General features: G+C 52.4%; 1 protein-coding gene across 1 annotated transcript in view; it reads right to left on the bottom strand.

Annotated features, from left to right (window-relative positions):
• Window positions 1-21,595, bottom strand: part of ASB2 (ankyrin repeat and SOCS box containing 2) — a 42,879-nt gene that overhangs the window by 16,031 nt on the left and 5,253 nt on the right. Inside the window, exons 2-6 of the mRNA XM_003902204.4 lie at window positions 14,180-14,458; window positions 6,526-6,630; window positions 4,090-4,256; window positions 3,110-3,265; window positions 763-1,008 (exon numbers count right to left, since the gene is read on the bottom strand). Of these exons, the coding sequence (XP_003902253.1) occupies window positions 763-1,008; window positions 3,110-3,265; window positions 4,090-4,256; window positions 6,526-6,630; window positions 14,180-14,385 (880 nt within the window). The 5' untranslated portion in view covers window positions 14,386-14,458. The remainder of the gene's footprint in view (window positions 1-762; window positions 1,009-3,109; window positions 3,266-4,089; window positions 4,257-6,525; window positions 6,631-14,179; window positions 14,459-21,595) is intronic.

Here is a 21,595-nt window from a genome sequence, read left to right as displayed (position 1 = left end):
TCTGTTGCTAGAGAGAGAGGGTTACTTCCCATGGAGAGAGAAAAGAAATCAAAGGCGTTCTTGGGGAAGATGAGGATATAATATTCTGAAACCAAAAGCAAGTCTGCCATGTCTAGGGGTCTTCTGCTACTGGGCCATCATAATGCAGGCCGTATTGTGTTATCTTCTCCCATTAAGATATTTCACAGGCAAAGAGGGCAAAGACCTGGGTTCAAGTCCCAGCTCTGCCACTAATTTGCTGTGTGACCTTGGACAAATCACTTTCCCATCCTGGTCCTTGAGTTCATCACCCATAAAAGGAGGAGGAGGTGATCTAAATGTTGCCTGAGGTTCCTTCTGGCCCTGAAGTGTGATGTGGTGGAAAGAGAAGCGGTTGGGGTGTCAGGAGACCAAGAGTCTAGCTAGTTCTATAACTAATTTGCTATAGGACTGTAGATGAGTCACTTCCTCTCTCTGTGCCTCAGACTCCTCGTTTGTAAAATGAAAATGTTGGACTAGATTATAAATGGCAAATAGGTGGTTCATGGGCCACACCCCCATATTTGTGCTAATGGCAGATGTCACTAGTGGATCCTGACGCTCTTCCCACTGAGCCTGGACACAGCCTCAGGATCTTTCTCAACACAGTACTCTAGAAGGAAACTCACTCTGTCAGTGTGCCCACAAGATGACCCCTAACTCGCCTTCCCTTAGAGCTGACCTCTGACATCTTTCCCGTGTGCCCTTTGGGGACTCTATGACCTAGGACACTTGGCCACTCACCGTACTTGGCTAAGAACCTTAGGGCCTCCAGCTGCCCACTCTGGGCAGCCACGAACAAGGGGGTGATGCCGTAGGCATTCTTGGATTCCACCTTGGCTCCTCCGTTCACCAGGATCTCCATGACCTCCAGGTCATTGCGAGACACAGACTCATGCAGAGCGGTCCAGCCACGGTTGCAGCGGTGGTTGGTGTCTGCGTTGTGCTGCACCAGAATCTTCACTGCCTCCGCGTTCTTGCGCTCACAGGCTGTGCTCAGGGGGAAGCAGGGATGGTCAGCAGGGCCTGGCAGGAACTGGCCAGCAGAGACTGCTTTCATTCACCTGTCCATTCACTCATCCACTCATTCAGCTTTCCACTGCATGTATATTAAGTTCCAATCTGTGCATTGAACCTGGGATAGACGACTAAAAGTAATACTGATACTAATATTAGCAAGAATACTTGTTGATTCATATATATAGTACTGGTTCTATCCCAGGCTCTCTGTTCTAAGCACATTTTACAGGATTAACTAATGTAATCCTCCCAAATTCCCTTAAAGGATGTAGTGATGTTATCCCCTTTCACGGATAAGGAAGGTGAGGCACAGAGAGGGTAAGTGATTTGCCCAAAGTCACACAGATACTAAGTGGCAGAACTGGAATTCAAACCCAGGTAGTCAGACTGAAGGTCTCTGTCCCCTGGGATGTCCCAGGATGTCCCTATGATTTCCCCTTCCAATGGTACCTGCTTCAGTCTTCCACATTACCAACACTGGGAGACTCTTTCTAGATGAGGAGTGGACAGTGTCATCATCCTACTGAAATTCCCCCTGCTCCAGCAAAGGCTACTAATTTAGTTCAGGGTAAAATGCAGGTTGTGAGTACAGCTCTGCAAGTCTTTCCTGACCCGCTCTAACCTCCTTTATAAGCCTCATCTCTCTCTAGACCCCAAACGTGCCCTTGGCTCTGGCCCTAGAGTTCTCACCAGGAGCTGCAGGTGGTATTGGAGTCACCTGGGCACTTGTCCAAATTAACCAGCCCTGGAAGCTTCTCTGTGTGTCAGTGGGAGGAGGAGTGAGGAATGGGTCAGGGAGACTGGCAACAGCAGGAGGAGGGCTGCCTGTGTACTGTTTCAAACAGGACCATAGCCCAAGCCTTCTACCTCTCTAAGCCTTGATTTTCTCACCTGTAAAATGGAGAGAATAAAACCTTCTCGAGCGGATGCTATGGGAGTGAGACTGTGTGTAAGGCATGAGCATGGTGCTTGATACATAGTAGGTGTGCTTGCTAGACCAGGGCCAAGCTCTGGCTGTGGGCTGCCCAGTTTCCTGGGCGCTCCCTCTGGACAGCTGAGGTTCCAGGTGATAGCCATGGCACCCTGGCAGACACGGATTCCAGGGAATACACTTCCACAGTGGGTCTCCAGTGGATCCAAAGACCTACTACACAGTTCCTGCTTCCCAAGCTGTTCCAAGCACTGGATAGCAGACACATGGGAAATCAAGGATATCTGTAATTTTTCCAAGTACAAAGGCCTGGTCATTTTTGCAAGACCCCAGCTGATTGCTTCAGCATGTAGGCATGGACAGGATGTTTAGAATGAAGTGATTGAGTGCCGTGTGACATCCACCTCCCTGAGTTTAAACCACTGGGGTACCCCTTGCTAGCTGTGTGATCCTGGGCAACCCATTTCATGTCTCGGTGCCTTAGGTCCTCATCTGTGAAAGGGGACACTGGCAGTGCCTACCTCATGTGTAGATGGACATGAGGGTTCCGTAAGAGAACAGTGCCTGGCATATACTAAACACTCGATCAATGCTATTGTGATTATTTAGATTTTGACTCTGGTACTGCTAGGGCAGCCAACAAATGTCCATGGATGATGTACTGAGTAAGCCAGGAGGCCTTGCTTTTCTTAAACAAATGTCCCAGAGGTACATGCTCTCGCACTCCTTCATGCCTTTGCCTGTGCGGTTCTCCCTGCTTGGCCAGCGGGTAATTCCTCCTCTGCGGTTCAGCTCAGGCACCCTTCCTCTGGGTGCCCCTCCCCCATGCTCCCACAATACCCCCTGCCAAGCACTTCACTGCTGTCTGTGTGTGGGTGCCTACAGGGCTGGGAGGGTGCACAGGTTGGACTATAGTTTTTCAGCTCCGAGCCCTCAGTGTCCCTCAGCATCCTGGCCCATGGGAGGCAGTTGGAAAATGTTGGTAAAATGCATGCAGGAATGAATGATTCAGTTACATAAATTGTGAATTTGAGCAGGGCCACATTGGGGGTTATGCACTTATGGGAGCAACATTCCCTGTTGCCCACCCACCTTCTGGATTCTTCCTCAGGAAAGCCCACTCCGGGGTGGGAACCTCACCTTTGTAGAGCGGTGTCTCTCGGGATTTGTTAGAGATGTCCGGCTCTGCTCCTGCCTGGAGAAGTGACAGGAGACAGTCCAGGTGGCCCCTGCACGTTGCCAAGTAAACGGCTGTTTCCTCCTGCAGGGTGCGCTGGTCGATGGTCCCTGGGTACGCTAGGGAGGGCCCACCGGGAAATTCATGTAGGAAGAAGATACTCGATCCCGCAACACAGAGGCTTTCCAGATTGCCTCCCAATTTCAGGAACAATCTATGACATCCTCTGAAATTTACCAACTACAGACTGTATTCATCTGGCCCTTTCACAGGGCCATTTTAGCTTCCTGGTTGTACAAGTCCATGCTCAGATGCCACGTCCTCTGAGAAGCCTTCCCTAATTGAGCCCCTCCCTCTTCTAATACTCCTGTCCTTCCCTCGAACTCACACCAGCCATTGCTGGAAACCCGCTGTTACATGCTGTGGTTTCTTGGAGTGTGGGGGACCGTTTGGGGTCTGTGCTGCTTCAGGGCAGAGGTGACACCTGCCTGCAGGAGTTGTCCTTCTAAGCCTGGCTCAGCACAAAGACAGGGCTCAGAGAGGAGGCATGGCTGGCCCAGGGCCCCACAGCAGGTGGGGGATAGCCTTGGCCGGGTACAGGCACAGCTGCAGTATTTTTCATACCAAATCAGCCCCTGGGACATTCTGGAACAAGTTGGCAGCAGCTCTCCTAAAAGTCAGCCCTCCCTCATTCCTTTTCTAGGAATTAGGCTCTCCTGTCCTCAGAGGCCTGGAGAGGTGGCAGCAGGGGGTGTCTGTCAGGGGGTGGAGACAACTCATCTCCCCTCTCCTAACTCTGTGACTAACTGACAAACGAAGGTGACAGCCTTGCCTGTCCTTCTCACCAAGGTGGTTGTGGGCAAAGAACATGAAGCCCCAGGAGCAGCAGTCCTTCCCCCAATCCCTTTCCCACCTCTTGCCACATCCAGAGCCCAACCCTCACCTCGCTGCAGGACCTTCAGGCAGCCTAGCTGGCCATAGTACGCGGCCTCGTGCAGCGGTAGCCAGCCCTCCTTGTTGGGCTCTGCGAGATTCTTCCCTTCCTTGATCATGGTCTTCAAGGCCTCTTCATCGCCATTCTTGATGGCCTTTATCAAGGGATCCACAGGCCTGCGAGAGCAAGGAGTGGGTCAGTCCTCAAGGTCAGGCCAAGGCCAGACCAGGGGTCCTCTCTCCCAGGGAGTGCTGGCAGTGGGGTCACTCGGTCCTCATCCCCGCTGGTTCTAGGATGAGCACTCAGCCCCCTGCAGCCCGGTGGCTGCAAGAGGATTGGGGGACCCCTTAATCCCTGTGGCTTTCTATGGCTGCAGTAAATGTCATACCAAGACCATTTTTACCAAGAGGATTCAGGCACACAGTGCCAGCCTCCTAAGGGGTGGCTAATCACCCACATGCCAGGCACTTGTGAGAATTAAATGCTTTCCCTGAGTATAGCGCTCTAACGTTTACCAGGCATGCCCACCTCGAGGGCCCCTCTTAACCCTGAGCCTCTCTCTGGGGTCTTCCAACTCCTCTCCTTGCCCCGTCACTTATTCCCACTCCCAGTACATCCAGCTGCAGAAAAAAAAATTACTGGAAGGATTAATAAATTTGAAGCTTTCACAATTTAAAACTTTTGAATGTCAAAAAGACTTCAGGGCTAAAGTGAAGCCATTCCTTGCTTGGCTTGTTAAAGTCCCTTTGTTCATTCATTGCTTCCTTCCTTCCTTCATTCATTCATTCACTGAGCTCCCTGCCCCATCCTTGGAGAGTCCATGAGAACCACGATGGCTGTGGCTCTCTGATCCACTTTTGAGGAGGGTTCTGTATCAATAGTCCCATTTCCCAGATGGAGAAGGTGAGGCTGGAGGCAAGCCTCATTCCCAGGACCCCCACGCCATGTTGGGCTAGGATGGGCTCTGGGGGTCTCTGCCACCAGCCCCTGCACCCTCCCAGCCACTTCCTCCAGCGTGAGCAGCACTTCTTCCTGCTCTCAGGCTCTCTGGTTATTAATAGCATCAGAGCACAGATGCCGGTGAAGCAACAGACCCAGCAAGGACGATGGGAAACTGACCAGATAAGTCCTGAAGTCCCCATCAACACCGTCACTGCCACCTTCACGAGTTCCACTTAGGAGCAGCCAGAGCAGCCCCTGCCAGCATCAGGAAAAGCCCAGTGGGGGTATGTGCCCCCCTTTTCCTGGAGGGTCTCCAATGGGACCCCAGCTGAAGTGGAAGGGAGGAGGGCTGGCTTTTCTCGTGGCCTTGGTGAGCAGGACGCGGTGCAGTGTCATGAGAACACTTTCAGGACCTGCCGCCCAGCTTAGGTCTCTCCAGCTGTGATGCAAGGACCCTGGAGCTCTTAGCCCACACATTCACAGCTTCTCTGTGACCTCAGACACAGTCTCTGCCCTGTGGGTCAGGGAGGGTGCTGGGGGTGTCAGGCCATCAGAAATAAGCTGGATGGGACCGTAGAGGTCACGTTGCCGTGTCCTACAGAGAAGGGAGACTCAGAGGAGCCAGCGACTCTCAGGCAGTCACGTGGGAGGTGGCAGTAGCTGAGACCGGCACTGGGTTTCCCTTTTCCAGATTGTCAACCACTCCACACACCCACCACACCAAGGAAGTGGAGGGCGGCAGGATTTGAAAAAGGCTGGGAAGGAGAAAGAAAATACTGACCAATTGCCTCCTCCCTTCTCTACAACGTAACTGAGTGAGGAAATGCGGTTCCAGTGATGGGGCCCCTCTTTTGCTTTTGGCTGCTTCCGGGGTCACTATTCCAGCGGTACAGAGAGGGGAGGGAAGCAGAATTATTTTCTAAGGAACGCATTAGCCCTGCCCCCTGGTGCCAGGCAAACAGGACCCCTGCAGCTTAGATTAGTTCTGGATTTTAGCACCTGGCACTTCACAAACAAGGACAACAAAACCAAACAAAGGCTGTGGGTGTGGGCATTTTGGATGGACCCAGAGTGATGGCATGGAGGAAAGTGAGACTGGGACAAACAGAAGGGTGCAGCCAACTCATCAAGTTCAACTCCAAGCTCTTCTGGGCCTCGGGGGTGCTAAGGCCATCTCCCCAATTTCCCTCGTCCTGGGTCCCCAGTTTCACAGCCCCATGGGGCTCCTCCAGCACTCAGGTCCCGTGCTGGGGGCATCTGAGGGAGGATCGCCAGCATGCCTGGCTGGCAGTTCCTTGAGGACCAAAGTCTGTGGCCACCAAGCCCAGCTCAGCAGGGGCAGCGGGGCCCCAAGGGAACGCCCCTAGAAGGGGCTTGCACGGCAGGTGCCTCCATAGTGCCCTCTGCCCTCCTGGGGGCTGGGGGCCTGCTTCCCACCCTCCCTGCCATCCCAATTAGGGGAGTGAACTTGGATGGTCCTGGGGCCATACAGGAGTCACTTACGCCAGCTGGGAGGTCTGGAACAAGCTGCTGCTGTATTTCTGCATGACCCCTTGGAACAAGCCCATCGGGGCCCGGGCCGGCGAGCTCTCAGGAGGTGCAGTGGACCTGGAGGGTGCAGAGCAGGAGTGAAAGAGGGAAAAGTACTCTGCATAGGAGAAGCGGGTCATGGCTTCAGGCAGGAATGAGGATGGAGGGAGAGCTGGGGAGAGACTGACTGACAGACAGACACAGGGCTGTGAACCAAAGCAGATGGCTGGGTCCTCTCTGTGTGCTGGACACAGCTGCTGTGTCTCCGGATTATTTTTGGCCCTTGGAGGAAGCCCTGGGAGATTTAAATGACCATATAAGACAACAATGAGGTTAACCTCGCCCCACCCCCTCGTCCCCCTCCCCAGCCAACCACGAGAGAGGCAGATAGGAAGCAAGGTGACATTCTTCACCCAGGAGGATGTGAGCCACGGACAGCAGGTCGGCAGGTCCCCGGATGAAAGGGGCTCAGGCTCACCGCTGGCCAGGCAGATCCCTGCAGGGCTGGATGAGAGATTCATGGGGAAGCAGAGGATAGGGGAGCAAAGCTGAGAAACCAAGCTGTGCCTGTGGCCCCCACGCCCACCTGCCGGCCCCTCATTAGGGGATCTTGTCCCAGGGGTGGGAGCAGACACTATAGTAACCTCTGTAGTGTTACTATAGGATGCACGAGGAAGGGTGTCAGAACCAGGGCTGCAGCCAGGCAGACACAGGTTCACATCCAGGCTCTGGCACTCCTTGGCCGTGTGACATGGGACAGGTTGACCTTCTCTGTGCCTTAGTCCCCCCATCTGCAAGGTAGCATGAAAAGAGTCTGTGCTCGATGGCCAGTGAGGCCTGAGTAAGCGAATTGTGTGAGGAGCTTAGTGGAGTGTAAGGCACAGAGGCGTTCCACACGTGCTAACTATTCATTTTATCATGCTTTTGCCTCTATGGCCTCAGTTTTCCCACCCCACCAGGCTCTTGTGAGAGTGGAAGAGCCGGAAGGAGGTGGGATGGCCACTCCACAAATCTGAGTTGGCCTGAGGTTGTCGTGAAAACAGGGTATGTGGCCCCTACTGACCCCACCCCAGTAGGTCAGGCCTGGCGCTCTCGACACCCTAGTGGCCCTGGCCTTTCACCACACTCTTCTGGGGGGACTGGGGGGGACTCCGCTACTAGTGACTCACAGCCTGCAGGGCATGGGGTAATTATGACCCTGAGAAGCACCCACACTCTTTCTGGTCGGGCCAGAGCCTACAGATTCTGTGGGTGCCCCGGCAAGGCCAGGGTCTGGTAGAGAGGAGCAAGGGTAGTGGGAGGAGGGGAACCCGCTCACTCCTCTGCTTCACCCTCTCAGGGCTGGCTGCAGGCCTGGCTGCCTTCCTCATCCTCGCCGCCGTCACTCCCTCCCGCCTTCCTTCTCCCATCCCCTGCTCCTGGCCTTCTACTGACCCACATTGGGGCACATGCCCTCATTTATCCGCATCCATCGACCGTAGATGGGGGTGCCTTTTACAGATGAAGACATGGAGGCTGTGAGAGGGGACGTAACTGCGCAGGGTCACCTGCAGTGGGGCAGCGAGTGGAGCAGAGGTTCAGACTGCCACTGTCTGCCCAGCTCCTGATGACACCCTGTCCTCTGAAGGCCTGGCCTCTTCCTGCCTTTTCATCCTTTCTCTAGCTCTCCGACCTCCACACTGACTGGCCCTGCGACTTTGAACAAGCCCCATCCCCTCTCTGTGCCTCAGTTTCCTTATTTGCAAAATGGAGAAGTGGGACCAGGACCAGACTGGGGATGTCCTCACTGCTTCTGTAGCTGTGGAGAGACTCAGTGTCCAACAGATCCCAGAGCCAGGGCCCCTCCTTAGCCCTAACAGCTGCTGGGTTCAGTGTCCTCTGCATCAGTGCCTGGTCCTGAGAAGGAGAGAGAGCCGGGCAGGTGGAGGCAGCCTGGGGCCAGGCTTACCTCGGTTGTCTCCAGCCCTGTTGTCTTGATGAGGCCCTGGGCTTCCACCTCCCAGGATCCTTGGGTCGCGGCCACCCTCATGCTTAGTGCATGCGCGGCCTCTGATTACCTGCCATTGTTAGAATGTTTTTAGCAGGGTAATAAAGCACTGGGGAAAAGCCCACTGCACCGTCCTAAATGAGGACCTGTCTCTGCATAGTAATAGCAGCAGCAGTGGTGGCCGGGATGTTGAGGCTGATGGACGTGGAGGGAGACGGTGATGATGACAATTTCTGACAACTGTGCAGGGCAAATGTTCACAAAGGCATGCTGAGCCTCTCCTCATTTCCATCCTCCTGCCACCATTGATGGAAGCAGTGGGTGTGCTGTTCCCATTTTGCAGATGAGGAAACAGACAAACTGAGTTGCCTTCAACAAAGATTTCCCAGCTCTGGCTCGGTCCCAGAGCCCAGCTCTGTGTAGCGATGCAGCTCCTTAAGATGTATCTTTCTGTGGATCCTGAGGATGTTTGGAAGCCAGCAGGGAGGGAGACAAGGCCACACAGCCATAGAGTCACGGAGGACAGGGTGAGATCAAGGCAGAAGGGCTCATTCTGGGAGCACTGAGATTGGGGTGCGTCCACTGGCTTTGGAGCTGGCGACTGGGCAAGGCGACTGCTCAGAGTTACTGAGCCGTGAGTCTCAGGGCTGGTTGGGGAGCCAGGGCCCCTGGCTGGGTTTCGTGCGCTTGCCAATCAAGGCTGGAGGCCCCATTTCGCCTCGGGCCCCAAGCAGGGGAATTACCAACAGAGCAAAACTCCTGGGCTGAGTCATCAGAGGCAAGAGGAGCCTGGCCTCGGCAGGATGTGGGTACAGGTCATGCCCTGGAAGAGCCCCAGGTAGGGCCTCTGTCCTTTGCGTGTCACTGGGCAGGTTCTGGGGAGAGTGTGTCACCATCACCTGACCCTGGAGTCCAGCTTATCATGAATTCAGGCACAGTCAGGCTCAGTGAGAGCAGAGAATGGACTGGGAGGACAGTGCTCCTAGTCGCTCGGTGAGTCAACGGATGGCTGCTCTGTCTGAGTTAGTAAGAAGCCCAGGTCAGCCCCAGGGAGGCAGCGATTGGGCTGGGCCTGGCTGAATGCAGGGGCAAGTCAGCACCTTAATAGAGGAGGAAGCCAACAAAATCGAGATTCCACCCCACGCCCGCCACTATGCCATGAGTCCACCCCACGCCCGCCACTGTGCCATGAGAGTCCACCCCACGCCCGCCACTGTGCCATGAGAGTCCACCCCATGCCTGCCACTGTGCCAGGCCCTCTGTTCTCTCACCAGAGCCTCACGGCAACCCACATCAAGCCCAGATGTCAAGAGTAGTAGCACACAGGCACTTGATACATTTAAGTAAATAAAACAAAACAAACAAAAGTCTTTGAAGGATTAAAACCCCATATTGTATTGTGTGTTTGTGGACCAAGATCTCATACTCCTGGAGAGCCAGTCCCCTGCCCTCTTAGGTAGAGAGAAGAGCTCATAGCATGGAACTGACCCCCACCCTGGTTCCTGCACGGTCTCTGGAATCGGCCTCCCACCCATGAGGTTTCTGTTTCTCCCTCACCCACCAGCCAGTCCATGCTTTCTGGGCTGACCAGAGAAGAATCACATGTGGAGGAGAACATGAATTCCAAGCTGCTGTGACTCTGCCTTCCTATCCATAGCTGCAATTCATTGAGCACTTGTTATAACAGGCACATTGCGCCAAGCATCTCATTTAATTCCCCAGTCACTTGGTGAAGGAGATGTAATTGGCTTCCTTTGCAAATGAGGGAACTGAGGCTCAAAGAGGCCTGCTTCCTCTAGTCTGCTTGACGAACTCCTATTCATCCTGCAAAGCCTACTTCCTTGACTAAGTGAATTGACCTTTTGTAGTGTCCCTTTGTAACTCAGCAAGCTGTGCTCTCCCTGCTGTGTCATCAGGTAGTTCTGGGCCTTCACCCTCAGTAGACTGTGATCTTAGGAAGAGCAGGGCCCAGCCCTGATTCACAACTTGGCATATCATAAGTGCACAGTAAGTGTGGGTGGCTTGATTTGAATTGTTTGAAGCTGTGCACACATCAGCCTCAGCCAGTTCCTGCTTCATGTTTTCCTCATTTGTCTTCTCAGAAATGTATCTTAAATAAAATGCGGAAGTTTAAAGATTATGAAGACCCAGCTTCCTGGACTCATTCTGACTGGTCCATTCATGGGAACCTTGGGCTCTGCACTTCATGGGTTCGAGGACCGCACTTCTCCGTGGAACAGGAAGCTAGGTCTGTCTCTTTGGGCTCCCTCAGGGGACCAAAGCTTGGCAAATGATCCTCATTTGATTCTCATCACATTCTGTCCCTTACATTGAGGTGGGACAGCAGCAAATTGGGAAATGGTTTTCAACAGAATTCTGTTTTCTTCGGGGTACTGATCTGACTTTCATTTCTAAGATCCCAAAGACTCAGTGGACTCCATTTTGGTCACAATATAATAATGACCAATTACATTGCCAGAGCATTTTATTGGTTTCAAAGGTATTTATTTGTTTAAAAACGTTTATTAGGTAGCTACAATGATCCAGGCTCTAAGCTGGGCTCTGGAGATTAAAAAACAAACAAATAAATAAACAATATCAGCTCAGCTCTCTGTCCCCAAGGAGGTCACAGTCTAGTTGGGAACACTCTCAGGAGGGCGTCCCAGGAAGACCCGAGAAGCTTGTCTGTGAAGCAGAGGCCGTCATGAGGTTGGTGCTGGAGCACTCCGACAGGGCCAGGGAGGTCCACACCAGCTGCAAGATGTGGGAAGCTCCAACACCCGCCTCATCGTATTTGCTTTTCGCAGGAATACTGCAAGGGGAGCACAGCACATTTTCGCTGTTGCTATTGTAGAGATGAGGCCATTGGGGCTCAGATAGGGCTAGCAACTCACCTAAGGTTGCACAGCCAGTGATAGAGGAAGAATTTGAATCTCTAGACCTACTTCTCTTCCCACTCTGCTGCCTTTTCATCTATTCCTTTACTCACCCATTCACTCGTTCACAGATAGCCATGTGGTGCCTGCCACAGGTCAGACACGGCACTTCACTGGAAGCATAGGTTAATGGCAGAAGCAGACAAATAAATAAGAATTGTAAGTCAAGGTCAAGGCCACAAGGAAACAACCGTGAGAGCAAGTAAGAGGTGAAAAACCAGTTGGCCTGGGACAGTGGTCAGGGCAGGACTGGCTGAGGTGATGCTTAATCTCAGACCCAAAGATGAGAAGAAGCTGCCATGTGGATTGCCTGGGGACAAGGATGACATCCTGTTGCTAAACTTGCTGTGGATTTATTTGGACAGATAAAAGTGAACAAGGACTGTCTCGGGTCCTGCACCCACTGTATTGCGTGTCTGGGTGTGACAGCACACGTGCGTGTGTGCTGTGTGAATTTGGGGACCCTGGGCCTCTGTGAGTAGGAGACGGACGTAATGAGGTCAAAACCTCACCTCAAGATGGGGTAGGGGAAGGAAACAGAGGCCTTCACAGCATCAGCAGAGCCTGGCGAAGTGTCTGAACTTCAGAGCGGGACAGATTTTGGTTCCATGCCTGGCCCTGCTGTGGGCATGTTTTGTCGTCTGTAAAATGAACACAGAAGCATCCACTTTGGGTGGCTTTTGTAAACATTAACTGAATGAATGTGTGGCAGGCACATGGGAGGTGCTCAATGTGCATTTGGGGGGAGGAGAATTGCATTAAACATTCTATCTAAGGGCTTTTTCTTCCCAGCAGGACCCAAGCCCAGCCTCCTTCCAGAAGCGAAGGTGCAGAACCGAACCTAGGAGGTTTCAGGTCACTCCTAGAGTAAGAAAATGCAGGTTGACCCTCCTCTGCTATATTGCTTGTGGGGCTGGACCTCAGATGAGGGCTGCTTGACCTGGGAGAAATGGTCTCAGTTCTCCAGGAGAGCTTTTTCCGCAGGAAGTTAAATAAATGTTCATGGCCCAGTGTGGGCCTCCATTTCCTTACCCACCGGATGAAGGCAGAGTCAGGGTCTGGAGGCCGAGGGCCCACTTTGTTCTAATGTTTCCAAGCATCCCTGGGACTCCTGAGGGGGCTCCTATGCTGGGGAGAAGGCTGCAGACACCTGGGGGGACGTGCTGGCTTCATGCAGCAGGCCGTCTTCAGAGGGAGGATGCCCTATCTTTATCTGACCCCCTCCTGAGAAAGAGGAACTTGTGGTCTGTCTTTGGCTGAACCAGCCAGAACAGGAACCAGGGCCACTTTGAGCACGAGCCGAGATGAACCCAGTCCTTGGCTTCAGGTTTCTGTTTTTCAGATTGGGTTTCAGAATGGAACGCCCTCGGGGGAGCTTAGTAACCTGGAGTCTTCGTACTCATTCCAGCTGCCCGCCTTCCCTTTTAAAAGGGGCTCCTCAGCTCTGGGCCTCCGCCCAGCCAGCCTGACAGAGATGGTCCAGCCTTGGTAAGGGCAAAGTCACTTAGGGGACAGGGCTGAGATGCACCATCACCCACCTTCATCCCCTGTCAACTGTGACTGCGCATCGGAAAAAGTCTGTTTATTGTTGTTGTTATTTGAGAAGGAAGCTGAGGTTTTGAGAGGTTAAGTGACTTGCCTGAGGTCACGCAGGGAGCTAGCTGGCTGCTGTACACAATGAGATTTGTGGCCCATCAACACAATTGTCACAGCAATTCCCATGCCCTGCCATTCATGCCCAAACACATTTGACCTTGGCTGGGGGTGGTGGGGAGCAAAAGCAATTTTATGGCTTATATAGGTCTTTTCCAAATGCATTTTAAGGTCAGTTACCACTCTGCTTCATCATCTCTCTAGCTCCCACCTCCTACAAAGAAGGTGTCTTCTAGATCTGCACCGTCTAATAAGGTAGTCACTGGCCATATGTGGCTGCGGAGGGCTTGAAATGTGGTGGGTCTGAATCAAGATGCGCTGTGAGTGTAAAATACACACTGGATTTCAAAGACTTGTTGGACAAAAAGAAATGGTAACAATCTCATTCATAATTTTATATTGATGGAAATACAAATATATTGGTGGAAATGGTGATATTTCAGATGTGAAATACCAATGAAAATTAATTTCACCTGTTTCTCTTTACTTTTTAACTGTGACTATTGGAACCTTTAAAATGGCATCCGTGCATTGCAGTTGTGGCTGGTGTCATATTTGGATGGCGCTGCTTTAGAAAGTCCTGTGACTGAGAGGATGAGGTGGTGCTGAGAAGGGGGAGCCAGAAGAAGGAGACAGGATGGCCCTGTGGGCAGACATCCCTTGCTCACCAGACATGTTTTTCAAGGGAGGCTGCGTTGCAAGATAGGGAGCCAGGCAGCTCCGATCTCTGCAGCATTATCTACTGGCTGTGTGATCTTGGGCCTGTTTTTCAGCCCTGAGCTTCAGTTTCCTCTTCTAAACGGGTCTATAACCCAGAGCCCGCTGAGAGGGTCCTTAAGTGGATGAAAGGAGGCAGAGTGTGTATAGCACCCACTGCAGTACCTGGCACAGCCAGAGCTCAGTAAGTTCAGATAACAAATGTAAATCAGAAAGGTGCAAAAGGCAACCTAGAGACCAGGATACCTTGGTTTTGGATGAACAGCATTCGGGATCTGCAGTCAGTGGATGTCCTGGATGGCCCCACTCCCCTCATCAGCCTCGCCTTGCTCACCTGGTCCACGGGTAGAAATGGGCAGGTTGGCGGTTGGCACATGCAGACACGGTGGCCTCAGCAGCGGTTGGACCCCTTGTCTTGTCCGCTAGGCTCTGCTCGATGGCCATCTGCACCAGTTCCTCCTCGCTCAGGCTGCTGTACAGGCTGTACTCCTCCTGCCCAATGGTACACTGGCTGCCCCGAGTGCTGATCTGCGTGGCCATCCTCCTCCACCTCTCACCCTGGCCTCCAGAACAGACACCCAGTGGGGAGGAGGGAACAGCAAATCAGACAACCCTGTGAGGAAACCAAAACCATCCTGGTCATGAACAGTTTTGCAGGATAGCTGTGTTTACCCACAGGGAAGGGTGTGCATTTCACTGACAATAACACATTCATTTTAAAATTCATTCATTTGGGGCTGGGCGCGGTGGCTCAAGCCTGTAATCCCAGCACTTTGGGAGGCCGAGACAGGCAGATCACGAGGTCAGGAGATCGAGACCATCCTGGCGAACACGGAGAAACCCCGTCTCTACTAAAAAATACAAAAAAACTAGCCGGGCGAGGTGGCGGGCGCCTGTAGTCCCAGCTACTCGGGAGGCTGAGGCAGGAGAATGGCATAAACCCGGGAGGCGGAGCTTGCAGTGAGCTGAGATCCGGCCACTGCACTCCAGCCTGGGGACAGAGCGAGACTCCATCTCAAAAAAAAAAAAAAAAAATTCATTCATTTGGTCACATGACCCACCCAACCACTTATCCATCTATATATCCATCCATCCACTCATCTCTTCATTTACCCACCAGCCCATCTCACCATCCATCCATTTATTCATCCTCCCACACATCCATCTACCCACCGACCTATATATTATCTACCTTCCCATCCATCCACCCCTCTATCCATATATTCAACTATCCAACCACCCATTCAACTGCCCTCCATCTATCCTCCTATCCGTCCATCTCTCTACTCATCTGACCATTTATCTGTCATTCTCTCATCATCACTACTCATCATTCATCCATCCATTCATCTTTCTATCCATCCAACCATCCATCCAACTGTCCTCCCATCCCTCCATTATCCTGTCTATCCACCCAGCCATCCATTTATTCATGCATCATCACATCCACCCACCATACATTCATCTAGCCAATCATCCACTCATCCATTGTTTATTTTTCCATTCCAGATAACCTATTTATCTATGTATTTATGTATACATTAACTAAAAGGTCACTCGTTGAGCACCCACTCTGTGTCAGGCACTCTTCTAAGCACTGAGGATACAACGATGATTCCAACAGACAAAAATCCTTGCCCTCATGGAGCTTACACAGGATTGCATACCAGTTACCAAGAGCATAGATCCTGGCATTTCTCCATTTCTTTTCACTGTGGCCAGCCTGAGAATACCAGAGATGAATCAGACACAGACCCATTACTTGAAATCACACGATCTAGTTAAAATCAGTCATTAAAATAATGTTCCATGTTAATTCCAGTGACTCTTTTCTTAAAAATGCCTCAAAGAGTAATGGACTCCAGTCGGGTGCCAACTGCTCTAAGAAAATGAAGTGGAATCAACTAAGCTTGATTTTTGTTCTGGCTGGCTGACTCACACTGTGTGGGTCAACGGTTCTTGGTCCTGGCTGAACGTTGAATCACATGGCCCTCTACAAAATACCCTGAATACCAGTGCATTACTTTGATTTGTTCAGCAAATATTCACTCCCTTTCCCTAAAGGCAGATCTTTCCCCACCCTTCCCTATTGATATGGACCTCAAGTCTGCATGATTTGCCCTGGCCTATGAGTGCTGATGGACACGCGTCAAGGAGACACATGACAAGTGTGTGCACTGGGGTTTGCTCTTGCTCCTCTGCCATCACCAAGAGAAGAGCTTCCCACTGGAGCTTGCTGCCCCTCAGCCTCGGCCCCAGAGAGAACCCACCTGGGCACCTGAGCCCAACGTCCTCAGAGGTGCCTTCTCCTTCTTCAAGGCCCAGGGAAAGTGCCCTCTTCTGGGAAGCCTACCCAGATCCTTCTGGGAAGAGGAACTTCTCCTGAGCTGTGGTCAGTAGTTCATGGGTGGACTTGACCCTGCATCCTCTTTCCAAGGCCAGCACCTTATGTGAGGAGGTCAAAGTTCACTGCATGGCTGGCCAAACAGCTCCCTTTTCATAGGGTGTGGCAGATCCTGCAGATGGTCCTCCCCAACGGCCATTTCCCCCATCTTCCCTGATAGCAGAACCTGACTTTGTCTAGGCAACAGGGTGCCCTGTCCCATGGATGAGTTATGACTGCTTCAAGCCAGGTGGGACAATCTCTCCGCCTCAGCCAGTGATTAGTCCAGGGGTGGGAATATAGCCTAGTTTTATCCGAAGAGTTATAACAGAAAGTCTGCTGGGGTGCTGCTACAGAAGACTTTCCTTTCTAATAAAAGAGAGAGTAGTGAACAAAATGACTCCTTGCCCCAACCTCTGCTTTGTGCTTGGAGGACTTGATGCCTGGAGTGGCAGCAGCCATCTCGTGACCATGAGGGGGACAGTGAATGACAGGTTGATACAATGAGTTTGGCATAATGAGTAATAGTTTTTCTGGATCCCTCATTACGTTGCAAAACTGCTGAACCAATGCTGGTTCTGCCCACCCTAGCCTCCTTGTTAGGTACTGAAGATCCTTGTGGTTTAGCCAATGTTAGTTGGGTTTTGTCTTATAGACAGTTAAAATCGTCTTAACAGATGGCTCTCAGGCCTGGCTGAGAGTCTTGAAAACATATCAAGGCCCTGGTTCAGCCCTGTATCAATGAACTCAAAGCCTCAGGGCTGGGACCCAGGCACTATAATGCTAGAGGCTTCTCTGGTGATATTAGTGTGTGGCCAGGGTTGAGAACCACACTGCTCAATGAGATTAATATGTCAGGTGGCCACTCTGTGGTCCACACTAAGGGAGGGAAAGGGTCATGACCTCATAATCATTTTATGCCTGATACTTGGAGTATTGTTATTTACAGCAGCAGCAGTTTTACTTATTGTCAAAGGATCCCAGGACAGGGAACTGAGGGACTTGGGTTTCTGTCCCAAGTCAGCCGTGAGCACCTCTCTTCCTCTCTTGCGTCCTCATTTTTTCCATCTTTTAAATGGCAGGGTAGAGTAGAGCCTGTCCTCTGGCACTCTGGTACTGGCAGGAGGTACCTGTGCAGCTGGGTGGAGCCCCATATCCAGCTGACCCAGGTCTGTCTTCCCACCCCTTCGCTGCATCTGTGTGGCTGGGGTCCCTGCCCGGTCTGAGTTGGCCTAGGTCTGCCTTCAGGGGTGGGGAATGGGCTTTGCCCAATGAGGTATGACACACTCCTTTTCTCTAGAGCTGGTTTGGCTTGACATACCCCACCGCCTGGTGCAAGGGAGGGGCTCAGTGCACATGGTGCTAAACTAGCAGAAAGTGCTGGTGCCCAGGACCTGGCCTGGCATCCTGGTGCCACCATCTAAAGGTGTCTGCTCAAAGCCAGGGCACAAGGGGGAAGAGCACTGCACTAAGAGTCATAGGCTGAGCTATAATTGCCATGCTAATGCCAAAGTGCTTTGTGACCTCGGCTAAGTCCCTGTCCCACTCTGGGCCTCAGTTTTCTCATTGCAAAAGGAGGATTTGGCGCTGGAAGGTTTCCGCAGATTTTTCGGTTCTGAAGAGTCGGCAACTCAGTGAGATGTTTGGTTTGGCTCTGTGCTATTAAACCTTAAACTCTCTGTCCCTGGGGATCCCCTATGGCCATGTCGATGAAAACACCTTAGCATTGGCCAAGGGGGAACAGAAAACCGGGGAGAGTGGAGGGATCTCGAATCTGGAGGTCAGGATCCCTAAGTCTACTTTCAGTTCTGCAACATACTAGCTGTATGACCTGAGGCAAGTCACTTCCCCTTTTCTGGGCCTCAGTTCCTTTATCAATAAAAATGGGAACGAGACAAGCTTCTTCGCTATGCTATAGAAGCATATGTGAGCTAAGATGTGTAGGCGGCTTGTAAGGGGTAACATGATTTTTTATGAGGACCCCTCATCATCTCCAGGCAGCTGCTGGCCCTGCAGCCTGGTGTGGGCCAGAGACTCATAGACAGCACACGGCTGCAGTGGCCCTTCCCTGACCACGTGGCTTCCTGGAGGCGAAGGCAGCCAGGTAATGGTCACCCAGAATCACCAATCTCGCAGCTCATTCCAGACTCACCAGGCCCTTCCCAAGCCTCTCCCATGGGTTGACACCACTCAGAGACTTTACATTGGCCAATTATCCATGTCATTACCCTCACACAGTCCTGGAAAGTAGGAAGCTTTTTCACTGAATTAATTCCTCTACAGCCCCTCTCCTTCCAAAAGGACCTTGATGTTCCTACATTATTTGTCCCATTTTACAGATGAGGCAGGTAGAGTTTAGAGGGGGAGGTGAGGGGTTTATAGGAGGACAGACAGTTAGAAAGCTGGGATTCAAAGCCTGATCTTCCAACCTCAAATCCAATGCTCCTTCTGGCAATTCTAGGAACACTGACCCAAGCAACTGGTACACACATGGGTTTGGAGTAGACCCTCCCTCATCCAGCTGCAGCCAGCTATCCTCCCAGCTGCCCAGCACCCCCTGGCCTATATCTGTGCCCTGGGCACCACACCAGCCTCTTTGCCTGCTGCATGGAAGGTACATGCAGAAGGAGGAGAAGGGCTTAACCTTGACAGGACCTTGAGAAGCTCTACTGCTTGGACTACCTGCTATGGGCCTGTCTCCCTAAAAACTCCAGAAACTTCTGAGGAGCAGGACTATGTCCCACTTGTAACCCCAGGACCTAACTCAAGGCTGGGAACACAATAGATATTTAATAAATGCTAGATGGACAGGTGAATGAATGACAGGACCACAACAGTGCTCAAACCCTTGGAAGCACAGCTGTTATGGAGTTCACTTGAGAGAGAGGGCCTCTGCCTTTGAGGAGGCAAATTTCCCACCCCACTGTGGACCCACATATATCTCTTGCTTTTCCCACGGAAGTCCCCAGCCTTCAAGGGTTCTTGGGTAAGTTACCCATCTTTAGTTGCCTCATGCATAAAGTGGAGATATTAGCAAGTGTTATTATGGGGTTGGTGGTAGAGTCAAAAGGGCTCACATGTGTACAGGCTCAGCTGTGGGTCTGGCTGTAAGTGTGCAATGGGTCTGGCTGTTAGTAAGTGTGCAATGCACAGGCTGCTTCAGGACAGGAAACTCCCCGTCCCTGAAGTGATGCAATCGTAGGCTGGTGACAACTGTCAGGGATGCTATGGCAGCATCTGCTGGGGGACAGGTGGTGCTGCTCAGCCCTAGCTTGAGGGGGAGGTTATGAAGCAGTGGGTGGAGCCAGCTTGACTCAGTTCACACCCCAGCTTTGCTGGTTGTTAGCCGGGAGAGCCCCCGGAATAGTAGTTTCTCCATCTGTAAAATGGACATAGTCAGAGCACCTATTTCTTGGGAGAGGGCAATGATTCGGGTGATGCCTTGCCCCTCTTTGGACCTCAGTTTCCCCTTGTCATGAAGATGCTGCCCAGCTTGATTTCTGAGGCCTCTGCCTGGGGGTTGGGCGGCCTTCTGGGCCTAAGTCTTGGAGGGAGGCCAGCAGCCTCAAGGGACACTCTGGGAGGCCGACTGGAATCAAAAATAGCCCTTTCCCAAGGAAAGCAGGAGTCTAATGGGCCCTGCCCAGCCAAGCCAGGGGCCTGCAGAGGGAGGGGCTAGTCCAAGGCCAGTGCGGAGCAGGGGAGGCCTGGCCCCCCAGGGCCTTCAAGAGTGCCTCTTCTGCCCTCTTTGCAGCACCCCAAACATTGGTTCTTGAGGAGCCCCACCTTTCCCCAGGTGACAACTGTAAAGTGGCCATGACAGGGTTACTTAGGTTAATCCACATAAATTACTTGGGTAAATCCACTCAGAGCAGTGCCTGCTTCATTCAGAGCCAGTGCTCTTCTAAGTTGGGCCTTAGTCTCCACATCTGTGAAATGGGAAAAGAGGCACGGACGCTGGCAGAGCTATAGTGAGGATCAAAATCACATTTGAAAAGTGGTCCTTTTCTTCCTAGTACCTTCCCCTCTCTACCAACCCAGGTTTGCAGGCAGCCAGGGTCTGCCCAGGAACTGGCAGTGGATGGGGTGGGTCTATGCGGTTGTTTGAGGGGCTGGGGTGGAAGGTGGTCACTCTCCAGATGTCTTAGCAGAAAACTGGGGCTAGAGGAGGCACAGCTGGGAGGGCAGGGCCAAGAAGGAGGCTGGCAGCCATCCTCCACCACACCAAGCTCCACCAGAGGCTTGAGTCATGCCAGGGGCGTGGGTCAGGCGTGTGAGGCTGCACAAGCCACTTGGCATCCTTGGCTGTGTTTGTGGATGGAACTACTCATCAGCCTACCCTGCCCTGAAGGTGCCCTTCCAGAAACACCTCCAGCATCTCCTCTACCAGGAAGCCTCCCTGATGGCTGAGAGTCCTCTGCTGCCTCCAAGGGCCCCCTTCACATTCTACTGCTTGGACTGCCTGCTATGGGCCTGTCTCTCTAGAAAGTCCAGAAACTTCTGAGGAGCAGGACTATGTTGCACTCATGTTGTAACCCCAGGAACTAACCCAAAGCCAGGTACACAATAGGTATTGAATAAATGCTGGACAGACAGGTGAATGAACCATAGGATCATGACAGTGTTTCAAACCCTTGGAAGCACAGCTGTCATGGAGAAGTTTACTGCACAGTGGTAGACGGTGGCACGGCCCCAGTGCCCCACTGTCTATACTCAGCCCTAGCTCTGCCACCTCCTGGCCGTGTGATGGGGAGCAGGTAACTCGGTGCCTCACTTTACTCATCTATAAAAGGAAGATGATAATGGCATCCGGCCTATGGAGGTGTTGTCAGGAGAATTGAGGTGACGAGGATAAATGTGGAGCACCTGGCAGGCACACAGCCGGTGGCCCCTAGAAATCTGCTCGTGTTTTTCCACAGGTCCCAAGAGGCTGCGATTCTCTGCCATGACCCCAGAAAGTGGGGTCTAAACCTGTTCCTGCTGGAACGATGCTACCTGAAATTCGTGCCCAGCTGGCGGTTCTCTAGGAGGCTCCATCCAAGGGATTGGGATTCCCACAAGCTCTCTTCCATTTAACAAGACTGAGAGTGAAAGTGAAAATGAGTCCCGAGCCCAGCCTTCACGTGACAGCTGTGGTCAAAAGCTGCCGCTGTGACTGTCAGCTCCCCAGGCTGTGCGCAGAGCCTGCTGAGTGGCCCGAAGGGTCAATCATGGGGCTGGAGCTTGGGGAGGAAGGGGAGCTCCACGCCCTGCCCCGAAGCCAGCCTGGGTGGTGGATGGATTCTGCCCACTCCTTTCAAATTCCCCACTCTCCAGGAACCCTCCTGTCCCCCTGCCCTCTCTGCTCACATCATCTGCTGCCCTAGA

The sequence above is a fragment of the Papio anubis genome, chromosome 7 (assembly GCF_008728515.1).
Source record: "Papio anubis isolate 15944 chromosome 7, Panubis1.0, whole genome shotgun sequence".
NCBI classification, from domain to species: domain Eukaryota; kingdom Metazoa; phylum Chordata; class Mammalia; order Primates; family Cercopithecidae; genus Papio; species Papio anubis.
The sequence above is the reverse complement of the archived record's forward strand: the minus strand, read 5'-3'. Positions and strand labels throughout refer to the sequence as shown.